Source organism: Leptidea sinapis, chromosome 19 (assembly GCF_905404315.1).
Source record: "Leptidea sinapis chromosome 19, ilLepSina1.1, whole genome shotgun sequence".
Lineage (NCBI taxonomy): Eukaryota > Metazoa > Arthropoda > Insecta > Lepidoptera > Pieridae > Leptidea > Leptidea sinapis.
In genome coordinates this window covers 4,721,060-4,745,275 of record NC_066283.1, presented here as the reverse complement: position 1 = coordinate 4,745,275, position 24,216 = coordinate 4,721,060, and the positions used below count along the sequence as shown (strand labels likewise).

The 24,216-nt window shown below is 36.5% G+C and overlaps 1 protein-coding gene across 1 annotated transcript in view; it reads left to right on the top strand.

Annotated features, from left to right (window-relative positions):
- LOC126969997 (zinc finger protein ubi-d4 A) overlaps positions 1 to 24,216 on the top strand; it is a 42,806-nt gene that overhangs the window by 1,240 nt on the left and 17,350 nt on the right. Inside the window, exons 3-9 of the mRNA XM_050815670.1 lie at positions 305 to 398; positions 1,831 to 2,005; positions 2,469 to 2,672; positions 4,792 to 4,873; positions 17,293 to 17,526; positions 19,342 to 19,547; positions 22,315 to 22,420. Coding sequence (XP_050671627.1) covers positions 305 to 398; positions 1,831 to 2,005; positions 2,469 to 2,672; positions 4,792 to 4,873; positions 17,293 to 17,526; positions 19,342 to 19,547; positions 22,315 to 22,420 — 1,101 coding nt within the window. The remainder of the gene's footprint in view (positions 1 to 304; positions 399 to 1,830; positions 2,006 to 2,468; positions 2,673 to 4,791; positions 4,874 to 17,292; positions 17,527 to 19,341; positions 19,548 to 22,314; positions 22,421 to 24,216) is intronic.

Here is a 24,216-nt window from a genome sequence, read left to right as displayed (position 1 = left end):
AAAATTTTTTTTTGGTTTTTAATAAATATCAATAAATGTGTAAATTTTAACAACAAGTCCAGCGGAAATAAAAAGCAACGGGCATTGCAAACTATTGATATAACTGATTGTCTTGCAGAGCATGAAAAATAAATTCTCAGCTTTGCTATAGATATAAAATAGAGATTTTGCACCATGAATTAAATTAATTAAATAACAAAAAAAACATTCTTTGAATGAGTGATAACAATAATATTTTCTCAATAAACCTGTAAATATGCAGAGTAAAGGCTAAATATATAATTATATTTTAAATTATTTTCAGGAGTCGCTCAAAGTCATTCAAATTTATTTATGACACGAAAGCAACGGATGCCTGGAGCCCGAGAGGGTCAAGTATACACATATCCAGCACAAAGGTATATTTGAGTGAATATTATACAATGTTATAGTGTGTAACTAGCCGGTCTACCAATCATTATTAATACATGTTTTTTTGTTTGTTTATAATTAAACCCTTTTTTTTTAATGATAATAAGGGACAAGACGAGCAGGACGTTCAGCTGATGGTCATTGATACACCATGCCCATTGCAAAGCAGTGCCGCTCAGGATGCTCAAAAAACCCAAAAATTCTGAGCGGCACTACAATTGCACTCGTCACCTTGAGACATAAGTTGTTAAGTCTCATTTGCCCAGTAATTTCACTAGCTACGGCGCCCTTCAGACCGAAACAGTAATGCTTACACATTACTGCTTCACGGCAGAAATAGGTACCGTTGTGGTACCCATAATATAGCCGGCTTCCTGTGCAAAGGAGTCTCCCACAGCTAAAGATTCATAAAAATTATAATAATTAGGTAGTACTTGTTACACATATACAAGCTTAAATAAGTAAGTGATGTACAAAGTGAGGTATACTATTATATCATTTATGGTATAGGTAGATATATGTTGAGCAAAGGTTAGTGCTGTTGTTTTGCATTTGGGAGGAGTTTGTTCATCCACTTTGAACAAATGTCTTTTCAGATTCAAATGTATATCTATTCAACACTCTTATGGTGAAGGGAATCACAACATTGTGTGGGTTTACACCTCCACACACCTGAAAAGTTTTATGTTTGTTTTATATAAACGAATAGGAGCACAGTAGATATCAAGTATGTCAATAGTTATGAGCCTGAATACCTTTTACTTTTACATGTGGTTATTGCACAAAATAAGAACATACTCTTGGGCCCCTTACAAAGGAACAAGGTTCCTATCAACTTCAACAATGTCAGTGTGTAGTTCTTTATGGAAGACAAGACAAGCGTACATACACATCACCTGATGTGATCACCACATTATTCAAATGATTTAAGTTTTCTTTAGTGTTAATCTCTTTGAGTCTCATGCCAGATTTTAGCGAGACAACACGTCCTGAGGATGCCTCGTGTAGAGGCGAAACACGTGTCGAATTGTTTTAAAAACAAATATTGGCGGAATTAACACTAAAGAAAACCTAAATCATTTGTATAATTATGGATTTCCGCAAAGTAACACCTAATTCAATAAATTTTCGTGATCACTGCAGCCAAAACTATCTTGTAACATCAGAGGAATCAAAAGAGTGTTGCCTTCATTATTAAGCATTGAACAAACATACATATGTATTCGAAACCTAAACGAATTGTGATGTGGTGGTTGAGGATCGATCCGGGGTCTCTGTGGTGAGAGTCAACCGTTTCATGTATTGTGCCACTGACACTCCATAGTATGTTATGTTTGAATATATTTTGTTTGTTTATTGAAAATACTAATGCCATTTTATAGTGACAAATTGTAATTTCATCATGATATTATCTCGTAGATGGCGGAAAACGCGTCGGCAGTATTTGACAATGTCATCAACAAGGTGGGGATGGAATACAGCAGATAGTGCTGAGAATGTTGGTGAGGGTGAGAACAGCTCGGGCATACCTGATGGTCTCATGGGTGAGGACAGTCGAGATGGTTCACAGACAGCTGCTAAGGATGATCCAAAGGTATCTATTTACCAGGGGCATATATGTAACCAAGCAATTTAATGGGATGCTAAATTAATATTATAATATACCACTTGTGCTAAATTTAATTTAGTTCTATCTTTCTAAAAAAAAATTCTATTAAACTCTCACCCAGTAAATTTTACCTAACTCTAAATACCTAATAAACATTGTGGTAGGCAGTCTATAGACTATATATTTGAACCGAACTGTGTTGCATACAATTTATTTAGAAAAATTTACTGCCACAGAAAACTGTAGGCTTTTTAAATATGTAATGTTTCAAAAACATCCCTTCACTATTTAACCGTATTAGCAAATATTGCCTGCTGGTCAATCAATAATATTATAATATTATTCAAAACAGAACAAATTTATTGAAAGTCAAAAACTCCAATCCATTATGATAAACTGAGCTCAGCTTCCCGCTTTGATACATTCTCCATGTTTTAATGATTGACAGGAATGGTTTTATGATGAACTGGCGATAGAGGAGATGGAAACTGGCGAGGAACCGGACCCGGAGTCCGACGAGGATTACTATGACGACACATACGCCAACAGACGCAAAAGGAGAGGCGGTGTGACTCCCAGTGGACCTGGCTCAAGGGGAGGTCGAACGAGGAAGTCACAACCTGACGACACACCGGCCAAGCGCGGCCGAGCGGTATGTACATAGTAATTCACTCTTGGCAGAGTGATCATGGCCATGGGGTTGTTCTTTCTGATGGCTACTCTTACCTCGATGGTTTCCATCATTTACTTGCATTGTTTGCACTTGATGAGGGGACCCACAGTTTCATTTTATCTCACGGATCAGTCTAGCGTGTAGCTGATCTCAAGAGCGCTCCATTCGACCGCCGGTAACTATTAACTATACTCCAGCTCTGACTTAATTACTTTTATTTATTTATTTATTTATTATTTATATATATTATAATTAAATACATTGTTCTACATGCCTAATATAAATTTACAGTCTCAATCTCAAAAACAGAAACAAAGAGGCACCTTTAAATTAAATTCCTCTGGATGTCTCACTAGGAAACCCTGTGCAGAGCCAACCAGTGATTACCGTCGGCTATGTAATTTTATATAATGTTGTAAACTTATCATTTTTAAATAATATTATGTGAATAACCCGTGTCTTACTGTTTATTGTTATTATTACATGCCACGCCTAAAGTATAACGGCGTTAACAAAGAAATCCCTAGATCATTTATATATTTACAGCTGTGAGAACGTCGAAAAAAATTGAGTTTATACTTAACCTATACTAGCGATCCCACCTACTAAGCTAGAGGTCCCGGGTTCGAATCCCGGTAGGTGCAAGCATTTATATGATGAATATGTTTGTTTCCGAGTCATGGATGTTTAAATGTATTTATGTATGTTTATATGAATTTATGTATGTTTAAGTAAATATATTGTATTAAATATATCGTTGTCTTGTAACCCATAACACAGGCTATATATGCTTAACTTGGGGCAAGATAATTTGTGTAAAAAGTGTGTCAATATTATTAAAAAAAAAACCACTATTTTGAGCAATACACGAACACTAACACAGTGTGATACAAATCGCGAATGTAAGACGTAGCTTGTCACGCACACTAAAGTATTAAACGCGACCCGTTTTTATCGGCTGTCTAACAGCATGAGACTATCTAGACGTATAAATTATCTTAGTATGAAACATCACGTGTCAGTTTTAGTATACGAAATGTCTTAATATATATAAATCACGTGACACGTTGTTTGTGCAGTTTAATGTAACTTGAGAGATAGGATAGCTTTTTGGTAGCGATTAGCGACCCATAATTATTTTATTTTCAATATTTGTTTTGTATGGACATATTTTCTGTGAGAGAATTTAGTGACGCACGGTTTGACAGTTCTGCTGTGAAACAATTTCTTAGAACAACGTCTGTTGGGTCAGCTAGTATATATATATATATATTACTAGCTGACCCATCACACGTTGTATTGCCGATATTAAAATCGCGATACAAAAGTAACTGTTGATCGTAGATGGGTGAAAATTTGAAGTTGTATGTATTTTTTAATGCTGACTCATAATCAAACAAATTTAAAAAAAAATGTCTTAAAAATTTCGTGTGGACCACCCTTAACATTTAGGGGGATCAAAAATAGATGTTCGATTCTCAGACCTACCCAATACGCACTCAAAATTTCATGATAATCGGTCAAGCCGTTTCGGAGGAGTTCGGTCCCGCACACCGTGACACGACAATTTTATATATTAGATAGAATATGAGCAGACTATTCGATTGACATTTCGTGCTCAAATAAAGAGATTTTTTTTAAAGTATTAAAATAACGCTGATAGCGTGAGGTGAAAATTTGGGATATAATTATTACCTATATTCGATATCAAAAGAAAATTTTCGTAGAATCTAATGATACTAGAACACTCCAAGGTTTTTATTTTTCAGTAGTTCCTGGATAATGATAAACTTGTATGTGTGTTTAGCAATTTAGGAGCACTTCATTGACAAACAAACTGAATCCATAAGTGTGCATATACCTCTGCGTGTGTGTGTGTGTGTGTGTGTGTATGCGTCGCAGTTCTGTTGTGAAAGCCGTGATATTATTAATACTATGATTATTTTTTATTAAACCAATCGGCCCTTGTTCACTAGTAGGCCCCAAATAACAAATTAAGCCTATTGACGATTTTGTAGACATATATATATTGTCTAAGGAGGAATCCAAAATCTGTAATGTTGCTCAAGTTGTAATGAGTTGAATGTCTCGTTTTCAGGGCCGCGGTCGAAAGCGCGCCGGTCAGGGTACCTTGCCCTACGAAGTCCCCGGCGACGCGGAGAAGCCCTACGGCTGCGAACGTAAGTCGCGTAGGAGAAATTAGGACCTAAGTTATATATTTAACATAGTATTGGACTTATGACGGTACTCTGAGCTATGTGAAGACTGTGTGCTGTTTCGAACCTATTGTAGGTTAGTCATAATCTACATAGGTTCGAAACTTAATCCGGGCTATTTCTGCCGTGAAGCAGTAATGTGTTAACATTTCGGTCTGAACTGTCTACGGGGCCCGTAGCTAGTGAAAATATTTGGCAAATGAGACTAACATATTATGTCTCAAGGTGACCAGCGCAGTTGTAGTGCCGCACAGAATTTTTGGGGTTTTCAAGAATCCTGAGCGGCGCTGCATTGTTATGGGTAGGGCGTATTAATTACCATCAGCTGAACGTCCTGCTCGTCTCACCCCTAATTTTCATTTAAAAAAAAGCTATCACACATAACAGTTGATTCTTGCATAATATAGTGTCTTCTTTCCACTTACCATTATGAGAGCAAAACTGACTAGAATTCGTAAAATAGCGATATACGTACCATTACTATATTGGCATATAAAGTATATTTCCGTAAAAAAGACACGATTTTAAGTTAAACATATAGGTTTTTAAACACAGTTGCTCGTGAGGTGAGCCTTATTACATCATTCTTAGGGCCATAAACAGAATTAAAACTCAAACGTGCATTAGTTATTTATGCAACTGTTGTGTAATAAGGGGTATTAAAACACGAATGTGGATTCGGCTTCGCCTCGTGTGATAATAGTATCAGATGAGTGTTTTAATACCTAATTATCAACAGTTGCATACAATACTTTATCTACACCCAGAATATGAATCCTCTAAAAGATTCTGAATCAGTTAGCTTACTGCTAACATTAAAACACCAGTCCTAGTAGTGACCTAATATCATTCATTACTGATTATATGCAAACAAACTAAGTATTAATGAAACAATTATTTATTTATTAATTATTTTAGTAGTAATTTACATTTTGTGTAGTGCAATAACTAAAATACACTCGAATATAATGTTCTTTTGCAGCGTTTAAAATGAATCGCTCATTTTTTGTAAACAAAACAATAAAAATATCAAAGAAAAATGGCGGCGATTCGAATAACCTCCTTTTTTTTGCGGCGCGCGACGTTCTGGTGGTGTGGAACGCGCGTAAACGAATATGTTGTTTTTTTGAAATTCATACAGATACCACGCATCGAGCAATAAGAATGTGGCTGTCTGTTGAAACTCTTTGCGCATGAAGGGATCGAAAAAAAAAACATAGGAGTGTTGTTATGAAATTCAGTACATAACAACACTCACTTAGAACATTGGGTGTTTTAATGTTGATGTTAACAGATGTTGTCCTGAAGACACATGTCAAATATGAAAAATCGGTCCATTGTCCACAGACTGTATTGAGAATCTAAAAAAATTATCAAAATCATTCCAGCCATTTACGGGGTTGTTCAATTGTGAATCTAAACCATCCTCGAATCCACTTGAACACACACAGAAAAATTCATTCAAATCGGTCCAGCCGTTTAGGAGGAGTTCACTGTCAACACACATACAGAAGAATTATTTACATAAAGCTAATCAGTCTTTCACACATTTGTAGCTCAGGGTATGGTCTTAAACTAGAATTTTATAAATATGTAAAGAATTTTATCTACAAACCCATATTGGTTAGTATTGCCAAAACAAGGTTTCATTTTATTGTATGTCATTAGTGTTTGACAACACCTAAACGTTATATGATTTTATTAATCCAATTATACAATATATAAAAAATGTCTGCGACATATTTTAATAGTTACTGTTGTGTAAAAATTATTCCTGGAAATTGGCTATAGAGATGGCAAACATCTGGTTTGAATGTGTATTGTGTTTGAAAAGACTGTTCAAATTCAAATATTTTTTATTAAAATAGGTACAATTTTATGATTACTTATTGAAAATCTAATTCTACCTATTGGAAATGATATGTCAGACCTGAGAAAAATAGATGTTTGCCAGTCTTAGGTTTATATTTGCTATATCGATACACAATATTATGTCCCTTAACAACTTAATATATAAGGTAGTATGACAAATATATCATATGTTTTTGGATAGTTTGTGCGATCACAATTTTTAGATTTTATTATTGGAAATATTTAACTAAGTTTAACATTGTTTAGGTCGATGTTAGAGGATGTTTTAAATCCAATTAGCTAGTAATAAAATGCCTTAGACATCACATACAAAGCATTAATTAATTGATAGTTTATCATGTAGTATTATGGTTGTCGATAAGTATACTTAAAGCAATAATGTATATTGGCTCGAGTTGTTTGAGCCTGATGTGATAGGTTTCAATATGGCTGTCAGTTTTAATAGTGAATAGGAAAATATGCTTGCACATTGTAATGACAGAATTGAAAGTTATTTTGAGGCTATTATATTGAGGTTACTGCCGAGTTAGCCAGCTGTTTGGTTGATTGTTTGTTGTGAAAATTCAGTTGTGTAGGCTTATTTAGTAGCTTTGAGAGACAATGAGTATTGAAAATCTCATATAAACGCCTCTTTAATACTGTTGTTAAATTTGTTTCACTGCAAATAAAATCATAAGCCAAACTTACGGCGGTACACGCTCGCACGGGCCCATAGTCGTATGTCCTACTACAAACGTCAACTATGAGTGTAGACGGGTATAATCACTGTATCAGGGTTTTTTTACACGGTTATATATCCCTACGGCGGTATCGGTAAAACAGCTGGCCGAGGTAACAGCCAGGTACAGTTCAGTTGAGTTGACGTACATTGACCCGGCACGCCGAGGGGCATATATACTGCACCGCCACGTGGCGTGTGGGTCAACAAGCATCTACAGTGATCATTTACATCCAATCAATAACCCAATTAACAACTAGACACCCAATCGCCTATTAAAAGGTCTTCAAAATATGTCCTAGCGGTGTTGTATATACGTATACAGATAACATTAAAACATTCATTCAAATTAGCACCTTATTTCGTGGCAGTAAAGTTCAAAGTCGATTGTATACGCCCATTAGAAGTAGTAACATTACTTCACGCGCTAGACGGACGCGAACACGAGGCAAGAACATTTCGTTTTAGCAAGTGAAATGTAATTATTTAACAAAATGTTAGTTGTGAACAATCAAGTTAGTTTCACAATTTTGTTCATTTAAAGGGGCACTTACATGAAATACGACACTCCATCCTTTTTAAGTTTAGATATGCTGTTATTTGGACAGTTTTTCACTGAACACGTGTCATTGCGTGGCATTGTATTCAAAGCGCGGTCGAAACACAACTGAACGAAAACACTTTTTGAGCGTATTTGAGAGTCTTGGTGTTTATTGTTAATGACAGTGATTCATACAACACTAACGACCGCGCCTCACACAGTTAATTATTAACCGTAGATTTCATGAAGATAAACAATAAGTGTACAACCACCCTAAGGCTCGCCTTTTCATCATAATATCTGTTAATCTACAGTTTTTTATTAGAAATTTCATTAGTTTTATGATCCATTCCATTATAATGGAACTAGGTACTGCTGTTTTAAATTTATATTATTCACAACTTTTAGAATTTTAGTTACGCCGTTGATTTATGGTTTTTTATTATTAACAATTATTTTAAGTAAAATTATTTATTGCATAACTAAAAGTTTTTAGGTTAGGTTAAGAGTAAACTATAATTTATGCGTTAATTGTTAGTTTTGCATGTTTGTTTCCTGCCACGTTTATATAATAAGACAAATTTAAGGCCTAAATTAAGTTATACGGCTTTGAATAGTTTAAGTAACTTCCAGAACCTTACTGAGAAATACCCAAATGAGTTTAATTATTTGACCAAGTTCATGTCTAACTAAAGGTTTTACTTTACTTTAGTAAATGGTTTTTTTTGCCGGCAGTTGTGTTAGTCACTCAGTTAGTTGTAATCAATTGCAATTGTGTTTGTTTGCAGCTGTCTTGTAATCGTAAATATAGGTCGCTTGAAAGGGTTTGGTTGTAGTAATGATTTTGGTTTAAATAAAACACTTTTAAAGGATTAAAACGCGTGTAATTGTAACTGTGTTTTTACATTAGATATTTGCGAGATCTGGAAAGGTCTTGAAACGTCGGGTTAACTAAAATAATAATATAAATGTAACTTTTACGCGAAAATGTAATGTAAAAAACACAGATTAATCGCGCGTTTTAATCCTTTAAAAGAGTTTTACTTAAATGTGTAACATTCGCGTAAATCAAAGAAAATACTATGAATTTGGTGTTTATATTCGGAAATTTGAGTGCATGTGTTGCTTCGGATTGCGAATAATGGTTCGCGACTGGGTGCGGTCAATTTAGTTCGCAGCTCCTTAACGAACTAGGTCGTAGACTTGTGTAGGTAGGTTGCGAACGAACTAGTTCGAAAGAGCGCTCCCACAGGCGAACTAGTTCCCAGATCCCTCGCTCCTCAATTCGTTAGTTCATAATCGATCCCACGGATGCTACATGTTATAAGTGATCTGTGCTACGGATCCTTTTTCGAATTCCAATACTTATATGTGCTTCGCAAACTAAATTGCTAATTATTATTATTATTATATTTATTAAAGATGGCTTTGACCTTTAATTATTAAATATTCATCATTTACGGCTGTATTGTCTTGGACCCTTTGCCTGTCCTAATAATGGACGAAAAAACCAAAAAAAAACGAAATGACGCAAACGTCAGAAAATTTTAGGATCCAACTTCAACCTTCTTCACTTGTTACATTTGTGTTACAGTGATGCGCACGCATCATTTTTCATAACGCGCCTAAAGAAGTATAACTTCAACAATTTAGTAATTTAGTTTGCGAAGTACATGACAGTATTGGAATTCGAAAAAGGATCTGTAGCACAGACTACTATTATTATGTAGAGCGAGGAGCGAGGGATCTGGGAACTAGGTCGCCTGTGGGAGCGCTCTTTCGAACTAGTTCATTCGCGAACTACACATTACTAAGCTTTCGATTATGCAGTTGTTGGAGCTTACCACAAAATATCTGTTTTTTGGATGGTTACAAAAATATTTGACAATAGTTGAAGGTTAGGAGTGGCATTGTTTGATTGGACTCGCATTTGAAAGGTGACAGTGTGACATGTGTGATATGTTTTTTAACGATAGATTTGATGTATATTTAGTTAGTAAGGAATCTCGAAAATATGTAGATGGGTTGTAGTGGCCTACGTTGCAAGTTCACAAGTACCTCTTTCATAAATTTATCATGAAAAGACCAATTGCGCGCTCACACACGAAGGTGTCTGTAATAAGCATTGAAATATACTCAAGAAGGTACTGGTAGCTGTAGAAATGGGTCAGTAGTGATTTGGTATTCATTAGAATGGTGGACGGTAGGCAAGGAATCCCTTCACAACATGCAACTGTACCAATCAATATATTAATTAATTTAATCGGTAAGGCGTTTTATTTTCACTATGATATTCTTTATTAATCCGTCTTGCCGCCATTTTGTAAACTTGCACAGGTCCTTTTTATTGAAGTAGGCGTTACATTGCGGAAATATATAAATTATACAAATGATTTAAGTTTTCTTTAGTGTTAATTCCGCCAATATTTGTTTTTAAACAATTCGACACGTCCTCAGGACGTGTTGTCTTGCCAAAATCTGGCACGAGACTCACTCAGTCTCGTGAAAAAATATTGGCGGAATTAACACTAAAGAAAACTTACATCATTTGTATTGCACAGGTCCCTCAATAGATTATATTTAACCCCAGAAGTAAAGGAGATCACACATTATCAATGTGTTAAGTCCACCAATATCCGAAAATTTTCAAGCATACTAAGCTATGTAGTGTATGTTTATATAGGTGACAGTCACCCGGAGATATTTTTACTTAACTTCCTTTGCACAGGATGCCGGCTAGATTATGGGCACAACACCGGCGCCATTTTCTGCCGTGAAGCAGTAATGTGTAAGCATTATTGTGTTTCGGTCTGAAGGGCGCCGTAGCTAGTGAAATTACTGGGTAAATGAGACTTAACATCTTATGTCTGAAAGTGACGAGGATTTTGGATTTTTCTAGAATCCTGAGCGGGGCACTGCATTGTAATGGGCAAGGCGTATCATTTACCATCAGCTGAACGTCCTGCTCGACTCGTCCTTTATTGTCATAAAAAAACGTATATTACTATGTTTAAATTTCTATGTAGGTGGTAAGTTATGGTTTCAAATTTAGGTTGCATAGAACAGGCCAATAGTGAGTAGAAGTATATATTATGAGTTCTGAATTTGTCTGAAATATCTAGTTAATCACAAGATTCGCGTGGCACTTCTTCATTGTTGTAAAAATAATTTTCTTTGTATACATTTACTATTATATTGTCTACATCCCTTTGTTAGCTTAATTATAGCGAATTTGTCTTCGTAGCTATTTTCGTAATTTGGCATTTAGTCTTGATCATAAATTCTAGTTAAATTATAGGCATTTGCTAAACATAATGCTTTTATGATAAAATTATTTCGTAGTGGGAGTAATGCACTGCCGGGTTTTTACTGATTTAGTTGTAAGTAGTTATAAATAAAAATATAAAACGGCAGGACCCCAATCTTATGAAACATGGTAGATGTGAAAACACATTTAGGTACTGTATATTCATAATTATACCCAATATTTTAGAGAAATTACTAATTACGCTAATATAATGGCGACCCTACAACTTTGCCAGCAGTTTGATCGTATAGACGTGACGCATAGCTTATACACGTGCGTCAAATAAGAACTCCAGTAACTGTGAATGGTCCTACCGGTTTCTTTAAGCTGCCTAAAGCTGTAATTTTCGGAACAACTAGATAATTAAGCGACAATCGTTGCTCAAAGATGTTTCGTGATTTAAGTCGTCCCCCGGCGAACTGACTATTATATGAGAAACTAATTTGTGTGCAAAAATGTTTAATGTTGCCGCTAGTAATAGTTATTTATGCAACTGTTGTGTAATAAGGAGTAATAAAACACGAATGTGGATTTAATAAAGATGATAATAGTATCAGATGAGTGTTTTAATACCTAATTATCAACAGTTGCATACAAGGCTTTATCTACAGAATATCCCAGAATATGAAACCTCTAAAAGATTCTGAAACAGTTAGCTTACTGCTAACAAAACAGCAGTCCTAGTAGTAACCTAATATCATGAATTACTGATTATATACAAATAAACTAAGTATTAATGAAACAATTATTTATTTTAGTAGTAATTTACATTTTGTATGGTGCAATAATTAAAATTCACTCTAATATAATGTTCTTTTGCAGCGTTTAAAATGAATCGCTAATTTTTTGTAAACAAAGCAATAAAAATGGCGGGGATTCGAATAACCTACTTTTTTTTACGGCGCGCGACGTTCTGGTAGTGTGGAACGCGCGTAAACGAAAATGTTCTTTTTTTGAAATTCATATAGATACCACGCATTGAGCAATAAGAATATGGCTGTCTGTTGAAACTCTATGCGCATAAGGGGATCGAAAAAAAACATAGCAGTGTTGTTATGAAATTCAGTACAACATTACAACACTCGTTTGGTGACGATATGGTTATTAGAATATTGGGTGTTTTAATGTTGGCAATAAGCTAACTGTTTCAGAATCTTTAATAGAGGATTTAAAGCATGGGTGTAGATAAAACAAATAAGTTGGCATATATCATTCTCATAACAAAGTGATATTTCATTTAGAATCTTAGTGATCATCACATGTTAAATCAACTGTGTACCAATTCGATTTAGTGTATAGGTAGTAGGTAAATACGCCAACGCTCCTGGCACGTAAAAAAGTTTATCCATAAAGTGTTATGTTAGGGTAAAAATTTCCACATATTGTATATGTATTGTCTTGCTACTTGATTAAATACTAGTCTTGTCCTAACAAGCCCTTAATAATCTCCAATATGGCTGAGAAGTGCGAGCGAACACGCGATATCGGCAAAACCACTCCCACGCTTTATGAGCGCACGTGCCACGAGCTTTGGCGACAACTATAGTTATTTGTTAAGTTAGTTTAATTACTGTTAGCACCACTGTATAAATACCACTGAACAGGCTGTTCCATTTGTTTGACAGCAAATTTTTTGTGTCTATTTGAAGCGCCACTCGCGAGCGTCAAGAGAACTTATTTTGACGTATGATACAAATGGCTGCGAAGAAACGTACAATACTCTGAAGTATTTATGCATTTTGAATTAATTTCGTTCGTTTTCCGTGTTATTTCTCCTTCATGAATCAACGTAATAAAGTACACAATTTTTTTTGTAAATAGTTTCCCACCATCTATCGATGTTTGCTTAGGTTGTCATCACTAACTCACGCTCCAAAATGGCGTATATCAAACAGGCACAAAAGTTTTGACAGCCACCCGTCCAGTGGTATATAGTAGAGGTCAGTGGTTAGCACCAACGAGCGGTTCTTTTCGAACGTTTTCACGGTTGTTCTATCCTCTTGTTTGTTCGAATGTTTTTAAAGTGGCAATATGTCAATTTAGTTTTAGGATGTCGCTAGGTAATTTGCTTTGGTAATGCTATAACTTGTTTTTTTATTTATGCTCTATCAAGGTCCTTCTTAATTGGAGTTTTCTCAATTGGAACTTCTCTTCGGCGTTAACTTACCATTTTTCCATTATTATTTTAGATACGAGAGATGGTATTTTTTTTAATCATCGTAAAGAAATTGTTGTATGTATTCACGGTGATCTATTTATTATTGTCAATGTCATATCAGGGCAGTAAGTATAAAGTCTAACCCCCTTATTCATAATGGTCCGCTAACTTTAAACAGCCGCTAAGGAGTGTTTTTTCTCATTCTGACTAAGGTCAATAGAAGAAGACAGAGTGAGAATTAGCAATGCTTTAAGTTAGCAGACTATTATGAATAAGGGGGTAAAACGTTGCAAGCCATCCATTTTAGGCCAAGTATATCTACATGTTATACTGAATTAAATGACAAACAACAAAACCAGGAATTGGATAAATCTAACTTAATAATTTAATAATAGTTAAATAATTTTATTAAATTTTTGTTTTATAATCCTGCTGGTTCTAAAGACAAGTTAATCCTACGGCTCATGGTATTTTATACCATCTGATCTATGGGAAACGTTTTTGTGACCCTTATCATATGAGAAGAGAGTTATATGTTCTTTACTAAATGCAATGTAATGTCTACTTATATATTTTTAAGAATAATTTAATAACATTTCGTATCACGGTTGTGAATGCACGTGAAAGTGTCTCAAAATTTAAGGATGGTCTCGGTAAAACAATAGCCTTAAAATTTCTTACAGTATTCAACTTTAATGTCCTATCTCAAAACACCACATCCTGTATATTTTAACTCTCTATATTGTAACTCCATACGAAGGACTTAAGCCAAATACAGGGTGTGTCACAAAAAAATATGAGTAAGTACAGAAAAAATTGTAAAGATTTAAGTTTCAGGACATTTTGTACGCGGTCAATTTGGTGTTTTTATCTATTTTTGTATCTGTGATAGATGGTATTTATTTTGGTTAGTGGTTGAGAAATATTTCACAGTGACTGAGCCTTGAACGTGATTTTCGACGGTTGAAATGAAAGTATAATCTGTACATAGTAAACTTCAAATTCACAATGATAGTTTAAAAAGTTAGTTAAGTCAGTTAAGTGGAAATGACTGATGATAATTTGAAGGTTTGCGGAAGTTAGCTTTTGGTCCACACAGTTATTTAAAGTTTTCGAAATTGTATTTTACTCTCCAACTGTACAGGGTTACAAAAAATATAATATTACCTCATATCAGAAACGTCATTCAAAATTACTTTCATAATGAGTATTAACTTTTATCGGTGGTTTTAAAGTTTTGGTGTAAGATTGTGAATTTCCACAAATGCTCGAAGTTAATAATCCGAAAAACGATTAAGTCATATTATATATAGTTGATAAAATATTTGGGTCAGCATTTTTTAGCTTTATAAGATTGTAATAACTATAATTTGTATACTGAGCCCTATGTTACCACGCTGACTGGTGCGATAGCACTAAGTCGAAATCTTTCTTTAAACTGTAAAATTTATCTGCTAATTTTATGTTCTTTTGTATACGAACATATCTAAATCACTGCCATTGTCATACTCTCACAACGAAAAAACTTCATTTATAATATTCTGCCCTTAAATTTCAATTAGTACTAACAAGGTAGGTAATATTATGGCTGTTTATTACTAACCGTACTAACTCTTTTTGTCTCTTCTTCAGTTCACAAAAGGAAACCACAGCTATATCAACCGATCATTTCCTTTTAATTAGTTTGTTATGTACTTCAATCAGTTTTAAAACAAATATAATCTTTCCACCCTTACGTTAGCTAAACTGGAGCCATTTAATAAAAAAAAATACAGTTCTGACACAACTCCGATCCTATGTCAAGAATTAATGACAGATCTACAAATACCTATGTCGAATTGGAAAAATATTGTACCATAATCTATACAAGAAATGGGAAGCTGGTTTTTTCTTTCAGTTATACTGCGAAAACTACTGAACTGCATAATACTTAGTATATGTTTGTTGGGGATTACTTATACGGAACCTATTTATTTTTGACTTAGAAACACCTATATTCAGTCAATGACATTGCATTATATACCACAATTAGTAGGAGACTGACTATTGTGACCAAAATGGCAGACATATTTAAAAGCGCTTCATAATTATTGTCACCTGACATTAGTCGAGTTGTCAGCAGATCTGATATGTCACTGAAAAATGTCAGCTTGGTGAAATAGGGGAACAATAGGGAATTTTATAAATAATGAATTAAGAAATGAATTGTAAACTCGTCACTGTGGCATAAATTTCGTCAAAATTTATTTTAACATAATTGATTTCTTTGTGATGGCAATGTTCTATATTCGACCGATATTATAACATAGATTCAAACTTATTATAGGCACCCAAAGATTGTTGTTATTGTATTTATACAAAAATATTTATGTTAAATAAGAAATAAAAGTATGCGAATCGATTTTATTTTTTTCATGTTTGTGACTCAAATTATGGAGCTCTGTCAAAATTTTTATTACTCTTTTTGAATTGCTAAGCGGCCATTTTCTGTTCATTTTTTTTCATAAAAATGTTTATTGCAAAATTTGTGATTACTTATTATAGACTTGTATTCGTCGGCGAATAGAAAAGCGAACGCAAACCGAATACGTCCCTACCGTGAGCGAGATAGTTGTATTAGCTGGCTTTGTACGCACGACGTCAAACAGAGAGCGCATGAGAGACGCGAAGCATGAGCGAAGTGCGACGAATATATTTATTTACAAAACTTTGACACGAGTGGCGTCCTGCAACGCTTCGATATCGGTCTCCTGTGCCTACGTTGTAGTTTGACGTCTTCGGTTCGCTTGGCACTCTCCATACCTTTAGTTCGGTTTAAAGTTGCGCATGATATTAGCGTATGCTTATGAATGTCGAGATTGTAACGCTAGTTAGTATAACAATTGCTGCAAACAATCGTTTTTATGTTTATTGATTGCATAAATGTACACTGTGAATAAAAGATGTATTTCCGATTCAAGTGCTTAGTGTAAACCTAATTGAATAAGTATTATTGTTATCCTTTGGGCTTAAACTTTGTAAGATGCAATCAGTAAAACGGAATTCATACTTTTTCTTGTATGATATTAATGCGTGACTTTTCTGTAAGAACTTCATGTGAATGTAGAAAACTAGTAGTAGTATATAAGTGCTGCTAAGTGCGGGAAAATGCTCTTTGGATTTCATTGGCGTTGTAAGAGAGTTATCTTCATTTGTTTTACATAAAAATATATAAAGATTGAGAAAAATGGTCGCTTGGTGTCCTGTTATATTTCAAGTAGTGTTTCATTATGATCCCCGAGGGCAGATCCATTGATTTGAAGTCATCAATCAAACTACCCCCGGTGCCTGCGTATTTTAGAATTGAACATAGTTTGACCACGACGGGTCGTCAATTCACGGGAACTAATAATACCCAACGTCGCGGTAACAGTGCTCATTGGCACGGCGTTCCTAATGTTTGGTATTGATTGATGACGGAAAATTTATTGGTACAGCTCCGCGGAGAAGAACGTTTACCGTCGTGGTGCCTCGACTATGCTCAGTTCTAAAACGTAGGCCCCAACATCCCCCATATATGTACGTGGTTTGTTTGTCGGAACGTTGCATGTGTGAGCGATACAAGACCGAGGCACTACGACTGGTGAGTCAGTTTAATTATTTCATAAATAGTAATCGAGATTTAACTTTATCGTAACATACATACTAGACAATACCTAAGTTTCAATCTGTAAGATTAATTTGAATAGAATTATATATCGGTTTGTTTACTTTGTTGGTGGATAATTAGTTGATTGGGTTATTATAGTGTGCGGCGCCAAGTACAAGACGCGGCCGGGTCTGACGTATCACTTCACGCACACACACAAGGACCCCGCAACGGGGGGCGTGGCCGGAAGCGGCGTAGCGGGGGCGGCGGCCGGTAGTGATAACGACTCGCGCGACAGTCGGCCGGCGCACTCGCCCGCGCCCTCGCAGCCCGCTACCGAGTACCAGGACAGCTACGTCACGTTCCTCAACAACCCGGCGGGCAGCGGCACAGGTGAGCTACTTTTTTTTATGACAATAAGGGACGAGGCTAGCTGAACGTTCAGCTGTTTGTAATTGATACGCCTGCCCATTGATATATGGGGCTGTAAAAAAATTCAGTTATTGACGTCGTAGCACCATATCTAGCACTAGTTTTTAATAGCCGTATTGAACATGGCGTGTTTCCTGACCCTCTGAAATATAGTAAAATTACACCAATATTTAAATCGGGACTCACTTCTGACCCCAATAACTATCGCTCTATATATACAGTCTGTTTCAGTGTTGCCGACCCTTAGTAAAATATTTGAAAAAAATATTTTAAGCCAAATGCTTACCCACTTTAACACTTATAAGTTACTTCATATAAAACAATTTGGCTTTACGGGACTTTAGGGGACGCTCGACTAGGGATGTAGGTATTGAACTCATTAGGAATATTTTTGAGGCCTGGGAGGAATCACAGAATGCACTTGGTATCTTCTGTGATTTATCTAAGGCTTTTGATTGTATTCAACATTCAACGCTGGTCAGGAATCTATCTCACTATGGTATAAGAAGATCTGCGCTCGATCTTCTGATCATATTTAAATAATAGGATTCAGAGGGTCGATGTGAAATGCAGGAGATCTCCTGGGACTCCTCTCGGTATGGGGGTACCACAAGGGTCTATTCTTGGACCCTTCCTCTTCCTAATTTATATAATTGATCTACCTAACATTGTAGAAAAAAGAAACAATAAAACAAACAACAAATATTTTATTAAACGGAGAGGTGGTAAAACCAGTGGAATCTGCTGTATTTCTTGGCATTACTCTTGATTTCAAATTGCACTTTACCTTGAGCGATAAATTGTGGATTTGAATGGGGCTTCATCACCAAATGCAGAAATCATCCGGTCAACACACTGTTTTTGTGTTAAACCACTTCAAAAGTCATAATAAATCAGTGCTGTAGAATTTTCTCGAGTCAATTCTATTTTCTCAACGACCAAACAAGTTTGAAAAGACCTTGTGACAAGACCGAGAATCTTTTTTTAAATAAATAAATTGTATTCGATTTTTAAAACCAAGAGGAGTTTTCAATTAAAAATATTTTAATATGAAAGGAACAGTGGAAATATTCCATTCCCGATACTTTTAGTGCAGCCCTCGTACTGGTTTTGCGCCTTGTACATAAAACTACGACCCGACCCGAGTCTATGGAAATTTCTATATGGAATTTTAAGTAAAACATGTACTCATCTTTTGTAAGGTTAAGGAAAATTTCTTAATTTTACAAAAGGTATTTCAATGAAGGGATATCAGATGTTTTATTTTCAAGGTAATCAAAATACCATGGACAAAAGGAAAAGATAATAGATTGATAATTAAACAAGTATAAATTTTTTCGAAGTAAACATTCCTTAGATGCCGTGAACACCTTTTATCGCGATCGGCAATGCAACACTCGTTTGGTCACAGTTAGCTGGTTACAGCCAGCTCGAATAGAATTTATAAATTTAGAACAAAAAAAAAAATGTTGAATTGGTAAGCTCGTCGCGATAAAGTTTTCACTCCTTTCATTTTGTTTTAAACACGTTTCCAATTTAAATTAAACAAGCACGCGGGCTAGCAATGTGGTGGTAGAATTGTGCAGCAATATGGCAAGCTGAATTTGAGGTCTTGTCACTAGTAAGTCCGAGTGCTGATTATGATGATGGTCCTATTCTGAATAATTGAATGGCAAGCACCAACTGACTGCTATAATAAAGTTATAAACGAGCCGACACACAACACGATATACACACTAGTGTCTCTACAAATAATATAAAAAGGTCAACACACAGCTTCAGGTACAGCCACGTCGACTCCCCAGCGGCGGCCGACCCCTCCGCCGCGGCCCGCGTCCGCCGACACGTCGTCGTCGGACTCGACGGGCGCGCCGCTGCTGCCCGCGGCGCCGGCCACGTCGGCCCCGCCCACCGTCTCGGCGCCGCCCACCGCTTCGGCCCCGCCCACATTAGAACTCAAACTGAAGGAGCCGGAGGTTAAGGTAATATCACACTGGGTTCATCGAACGCTACTCTTGTTCTTATATGGTATGGTTTAAAACATTTATTGTTCCATAAAGGAATTTCCACTTAAATGGAACCTACAGGCTATTTTATAAAAAGTGGGTAACAAAATTGCATCTTAAAGCGTACAGTAAATATAAAGTAATTAAAATAGGTTAATTAGGTAAGTATAGCTTATATAAATTTCTAATTTCTAATACAAATATTTTATAAAAATTATAATATTAGTGGGTAGTTTTAAAACACCGTCGCATCAAAATCATACCGACCCGGGCCGGTCGACGTTAACAGTCGGCGCGAGTCACAACTCACTACACAAGATTACGTAGATTCATCGATAACGATTTCTCCAATCGTGCTTAGAACGTGTGCCCCCGAGTTGACGCCGGTGCTAACGCGTTTATTCCGGCACTCTTATTCTAAAGGCGTAGTCCCTGACTCATGGAAGCCATCCCTTGTCCATCCGATCCAAAAAAGGAGACAGTTCGAATCCGGCAAACTACAGGCTTATTGCTATTACCTCCCTGCTCTCCAGAATCATGGAGAGCATAATTAGCCGTCAGCTCTTGGTATACGTAGAGGGTCACCAGTTGATCAACGACAGACAATACGGGTTTCGCCATGGTCGGTCGGCAGGTGATCTTCTGGTATACCTAACACATAGATGGGCTGCGGCTATTGAAAGAAAGGGGGAAGGCCTGACAGTTAGCCTGAATATAGCGAAGGCCTTTGATCGTGCATTTCACAAGGCACTCCTCTCTAAACTTCCATCATTTGGGCTTCCCGAGAGCTTATGCAAGTGGACCTCCAGCTTCCTCACTGGGCGCAGCATACAGGTCGTTGTCGACCGATATTGCTCGTGGAGTGCCCCAAGGCTGTGTGCTATCTCCCACACTGTTTCTACTGCATATCAATGATATGTTGGACACCTCCAACATTCATTGCTATGCAGACGACAGCACTGGTGATGCCGTATACACTGGCCATGCAGGTCTCTCTCGGGAAAACGTCGACCAGTGCCGGGAGAAACTTGTGTCTTCTATCGAGTCCTCTCTCGAGAAGGTCGCGGAATGGGGTAAATTGAACCTTTACCAATTTAACCCCCAGAAGACTCAAGTTTGCGCGTTTACCACTAAAAAAAAACCCATTTGTCGTATCACCGCTCTTCGACAACAATTCCCTTAAAGCCGTGGCTTTACTAGGCGAGCCTAGTATAAGAATACTGGGTCTCGAAAGCTCGAGCGATTGCCAATTTCCTGGTCATCTGGAGGGCAAAGCCAAATTGGCTTCAAAGAAACTGGGCGTTATTAATAGAGCACGGTAATACTTCAAGCCGGCCTACATACTAGCGCTTTACAAAGCGCAGGTCCGGCCACACATAGAGTATTGCTGTCATCTCTGGTCTGGCGCACCCCAGTATCATCTCGATCCATTTGACCGCGTGCAACGTAGAGCAGCTCGAATTGTGGGTGACCCAGTGCTCTGTGAACGGCTGGATCACTTGGCGTTGCGTAGAGAAGTCGCTTCATTGTGTGTTTTCTACCGCATTTATCACGGGGAGTGTGCCGAAGAGCTGTTTAACCTGATTCCTGCCGCCGAATTCTACCTTCGCACGACACGCTACAAGTTAGGATATCATCCTCACCATCGGCGACCTGTATAGCCGAGTGGTTAGCGATCCTACCTACTAAGCTAGAGGTCTCGGGTTCGAATCCCGGTAGGTGCAAGCATTTATATGATGAATATGGATGTTTGTTTCCGAGTCATCGATGTTTAAATGTATTTATATATGTTTATATGAATTTATGTATGGTTAACTTGGGGCAAGATAATTTGTGTGAAAAGTGTGTCAATATTATATTATATTATATTATATTATATCTGGATGTGTGGCGGTCCTCCACAGTGCGGTTTTCAAGGAGCTTTCTTCCACGTACTACTAAGCTGTGGAATGAACTTCCTTGTGCGGTGTTTCCGGGACGATACGACATGGGTACCTTTAAAAAAAGCGCGTACACCTTCCTGAAAGGCTGGCAACGCTCCTGTGATTCCTCTGATGTTGCAAGAGAATGTGGGCGGCGGTGATCACTTAACAACAGGTGACACGTACGCTCGTTTGTCCTCCTATCCCATAAAAAAAACGAGTTACTAGATGTGACAACAGAAAATATTATTTCTGTTTAATGGGTTAACAATTAATTTCAAGATATTTCTATTTATGTTTCAGTTTTATTGCTAAAATGGGCCTTCAGGAGTTTTTTTAAAAACAAATTTTAAACAATTTCATTCATAAAAAAACCGCCTAAGTGTGAGTCGAATTCGCGCATAAAGAGTTCCGTACCTTTATCTATAAAAACAGCAAAAAAAAAACGTTTATTGAATGGTAGCCCCCCTTAAATATTTATTTTATCCTTTTTTTTAGAATTTGTTGTTATAGCGGCAATATAAAAACATTATCTGTAAAAATTTCAACTTTCACGGTGACAGACGGACAGCGGAGTCATAGTAGTAGGGTTCCTTTAGACCCCTTTTGCACGGCACCCTAAAAGTAAACGAATACTAACTGCTTTATCAACCATTTACATTCAAAAACCAAGATGACATGCAAGAAGAAGAAAAAAAAATATCTTTCCATCGTTTTAATATTATACATAATATTATACAACGGTGAAAGTGTTCCACTTTATATGCGAGGCCGGCGTGAACTTCCACGTTTTATATATTATTAAATAATGGCTGTTGCAGGTTGCCCCGTCGCCATATTGCGACTTCTGCCTCGGCGACGAGCGCGCGAACAAGAAGACGGGAACGCCGGAGGAGCTCGTGAGCTGCTCGGACTGCGGCCGATCAGGTAAGCCCCGCGGCCGCCCACCTCGCAACGGCCACAAGAAGTGCTTCCACATTGCCAACCGCGTCTGCGAGACGCACCGGCACCTGCGTGACGTCACACTCAACGGCGTCGTCGGCATCCTGTCGTCGTACCCGGCCGACGACAGCGGCGTCGTCGAACTGCTGAATTCCATGTCGTACTCCGCCGACGACTTCGACAGTTTTGCGTCCAAGATGCTGATGAATGATGGCTTCGGCGAACGGACGCCTCCATCGTCTCGCCAGAGTCCAGTCTATGATGAAATCAAAATTAATGGCTATTGAGTAGCGCCAGGGTTGTAAGATAATTGATTGCGTTTTAACCTAAAGTGCAACTTATAGTTTCGACTTTATCGCCTGAATCAAAGATGTTGAGTTTCCCGATTATTCGACGTTGTTCCAAACGCCTCGGGTGACGATATTCCATTCATTATTATTTATCATAAAATTAATGAAAGATTCTCTCTTGAGATATATACTTGTAAATAAACATTAAAATTCTATCACAACTTGTGGAGATATCGGGAAACATTCTAAAAAAATATAGACGATACGCGAACCTCTTCCTTTTTGAAGTCGGTTCAAGAAATTTTATCATGTCTCGAATATTATGACATACGTTTTATAGATGGTGGTGCATAGTCAAAAACTAGTAAAGCACTCCATTTTACTATGTGGAAGTGTTAAAAGAAATCACACTTAGTTATAATAATAAATTATTGTTTTAAGAAGTTATAATATACGATCAAAGCAAAATCATTTTTATCCCGTTTAGCTAAAAAACGAATAAATTTATAATTTCCTCATATAAATATTTTCAAACGCTGCTTAAATTGATCGATTGTCTTACAACGGTAAGATTATCTCAGGCTTATAACAATTCAACCAAAGATGTTTGTGTCTAAGAAAATACTTTTCAGACATTCCAAATTACACTTTATTTACATAAAAATATTTACAAGGATGCAATTGTTAAATAAGTTGTTGTATTATTGTATAAGTGAGGAACACTTAAGTACCAAATATAATATTATCATAATCTTAATTAATATAATTTAGTTAAGTATATTAAATTTTATTTTAGATAGAAGACAATATATTGTCGTCTTTTTTATAATCATACCAAAATTTGGTACATGTATACTAAATATTACTTTTATGCTATATATATATATATATTATTCATATTTTTTTTGTTATTTCAATGATGTACTTACTTGTAATTGTATCGTTGCCATTTTAGAGACGTCTGTTGCCAAAAATATTACTTTATCATTTTAGTGCTTTAGATGTGCCTTGAGAATATCATGATAAGATATGTGAAAATTAAGGTTTTTGCGGAAAGTAAAATAACGCGAACTAAAGTTATACAAATTAAATATGTAACCAATATTGATGAACAATGTGGGACTCGAACCCGCGACCTTCCGGTTCCGTCCCAGCGCTCTTCTAATGAGCCAACCGTTCGAGTGACGTACGGTTCGTAACTCTTGGTATGCATTGTTCAACTCTCAGGTTGTGGCTCCATCTACGGGATCTTGGGACATATGATAGTTGAACAATACATACCAAGATTTACGTACCATACGTTACTCGAATGGTTGGATCAGTGGAAGAGCGCTAGGACGGAACGCGAGAGGTCGCGGGTTTGAGTCCCGCATCGTTCATAAATTTTGGTTACAAACTAAAATTAGTATAATTAATCCCAGAAGGGAGGTTTACCACTTTTAAAAATAACATATTGTTTTAAACTAAATTTTTCGATTGAAAAATAAAAAA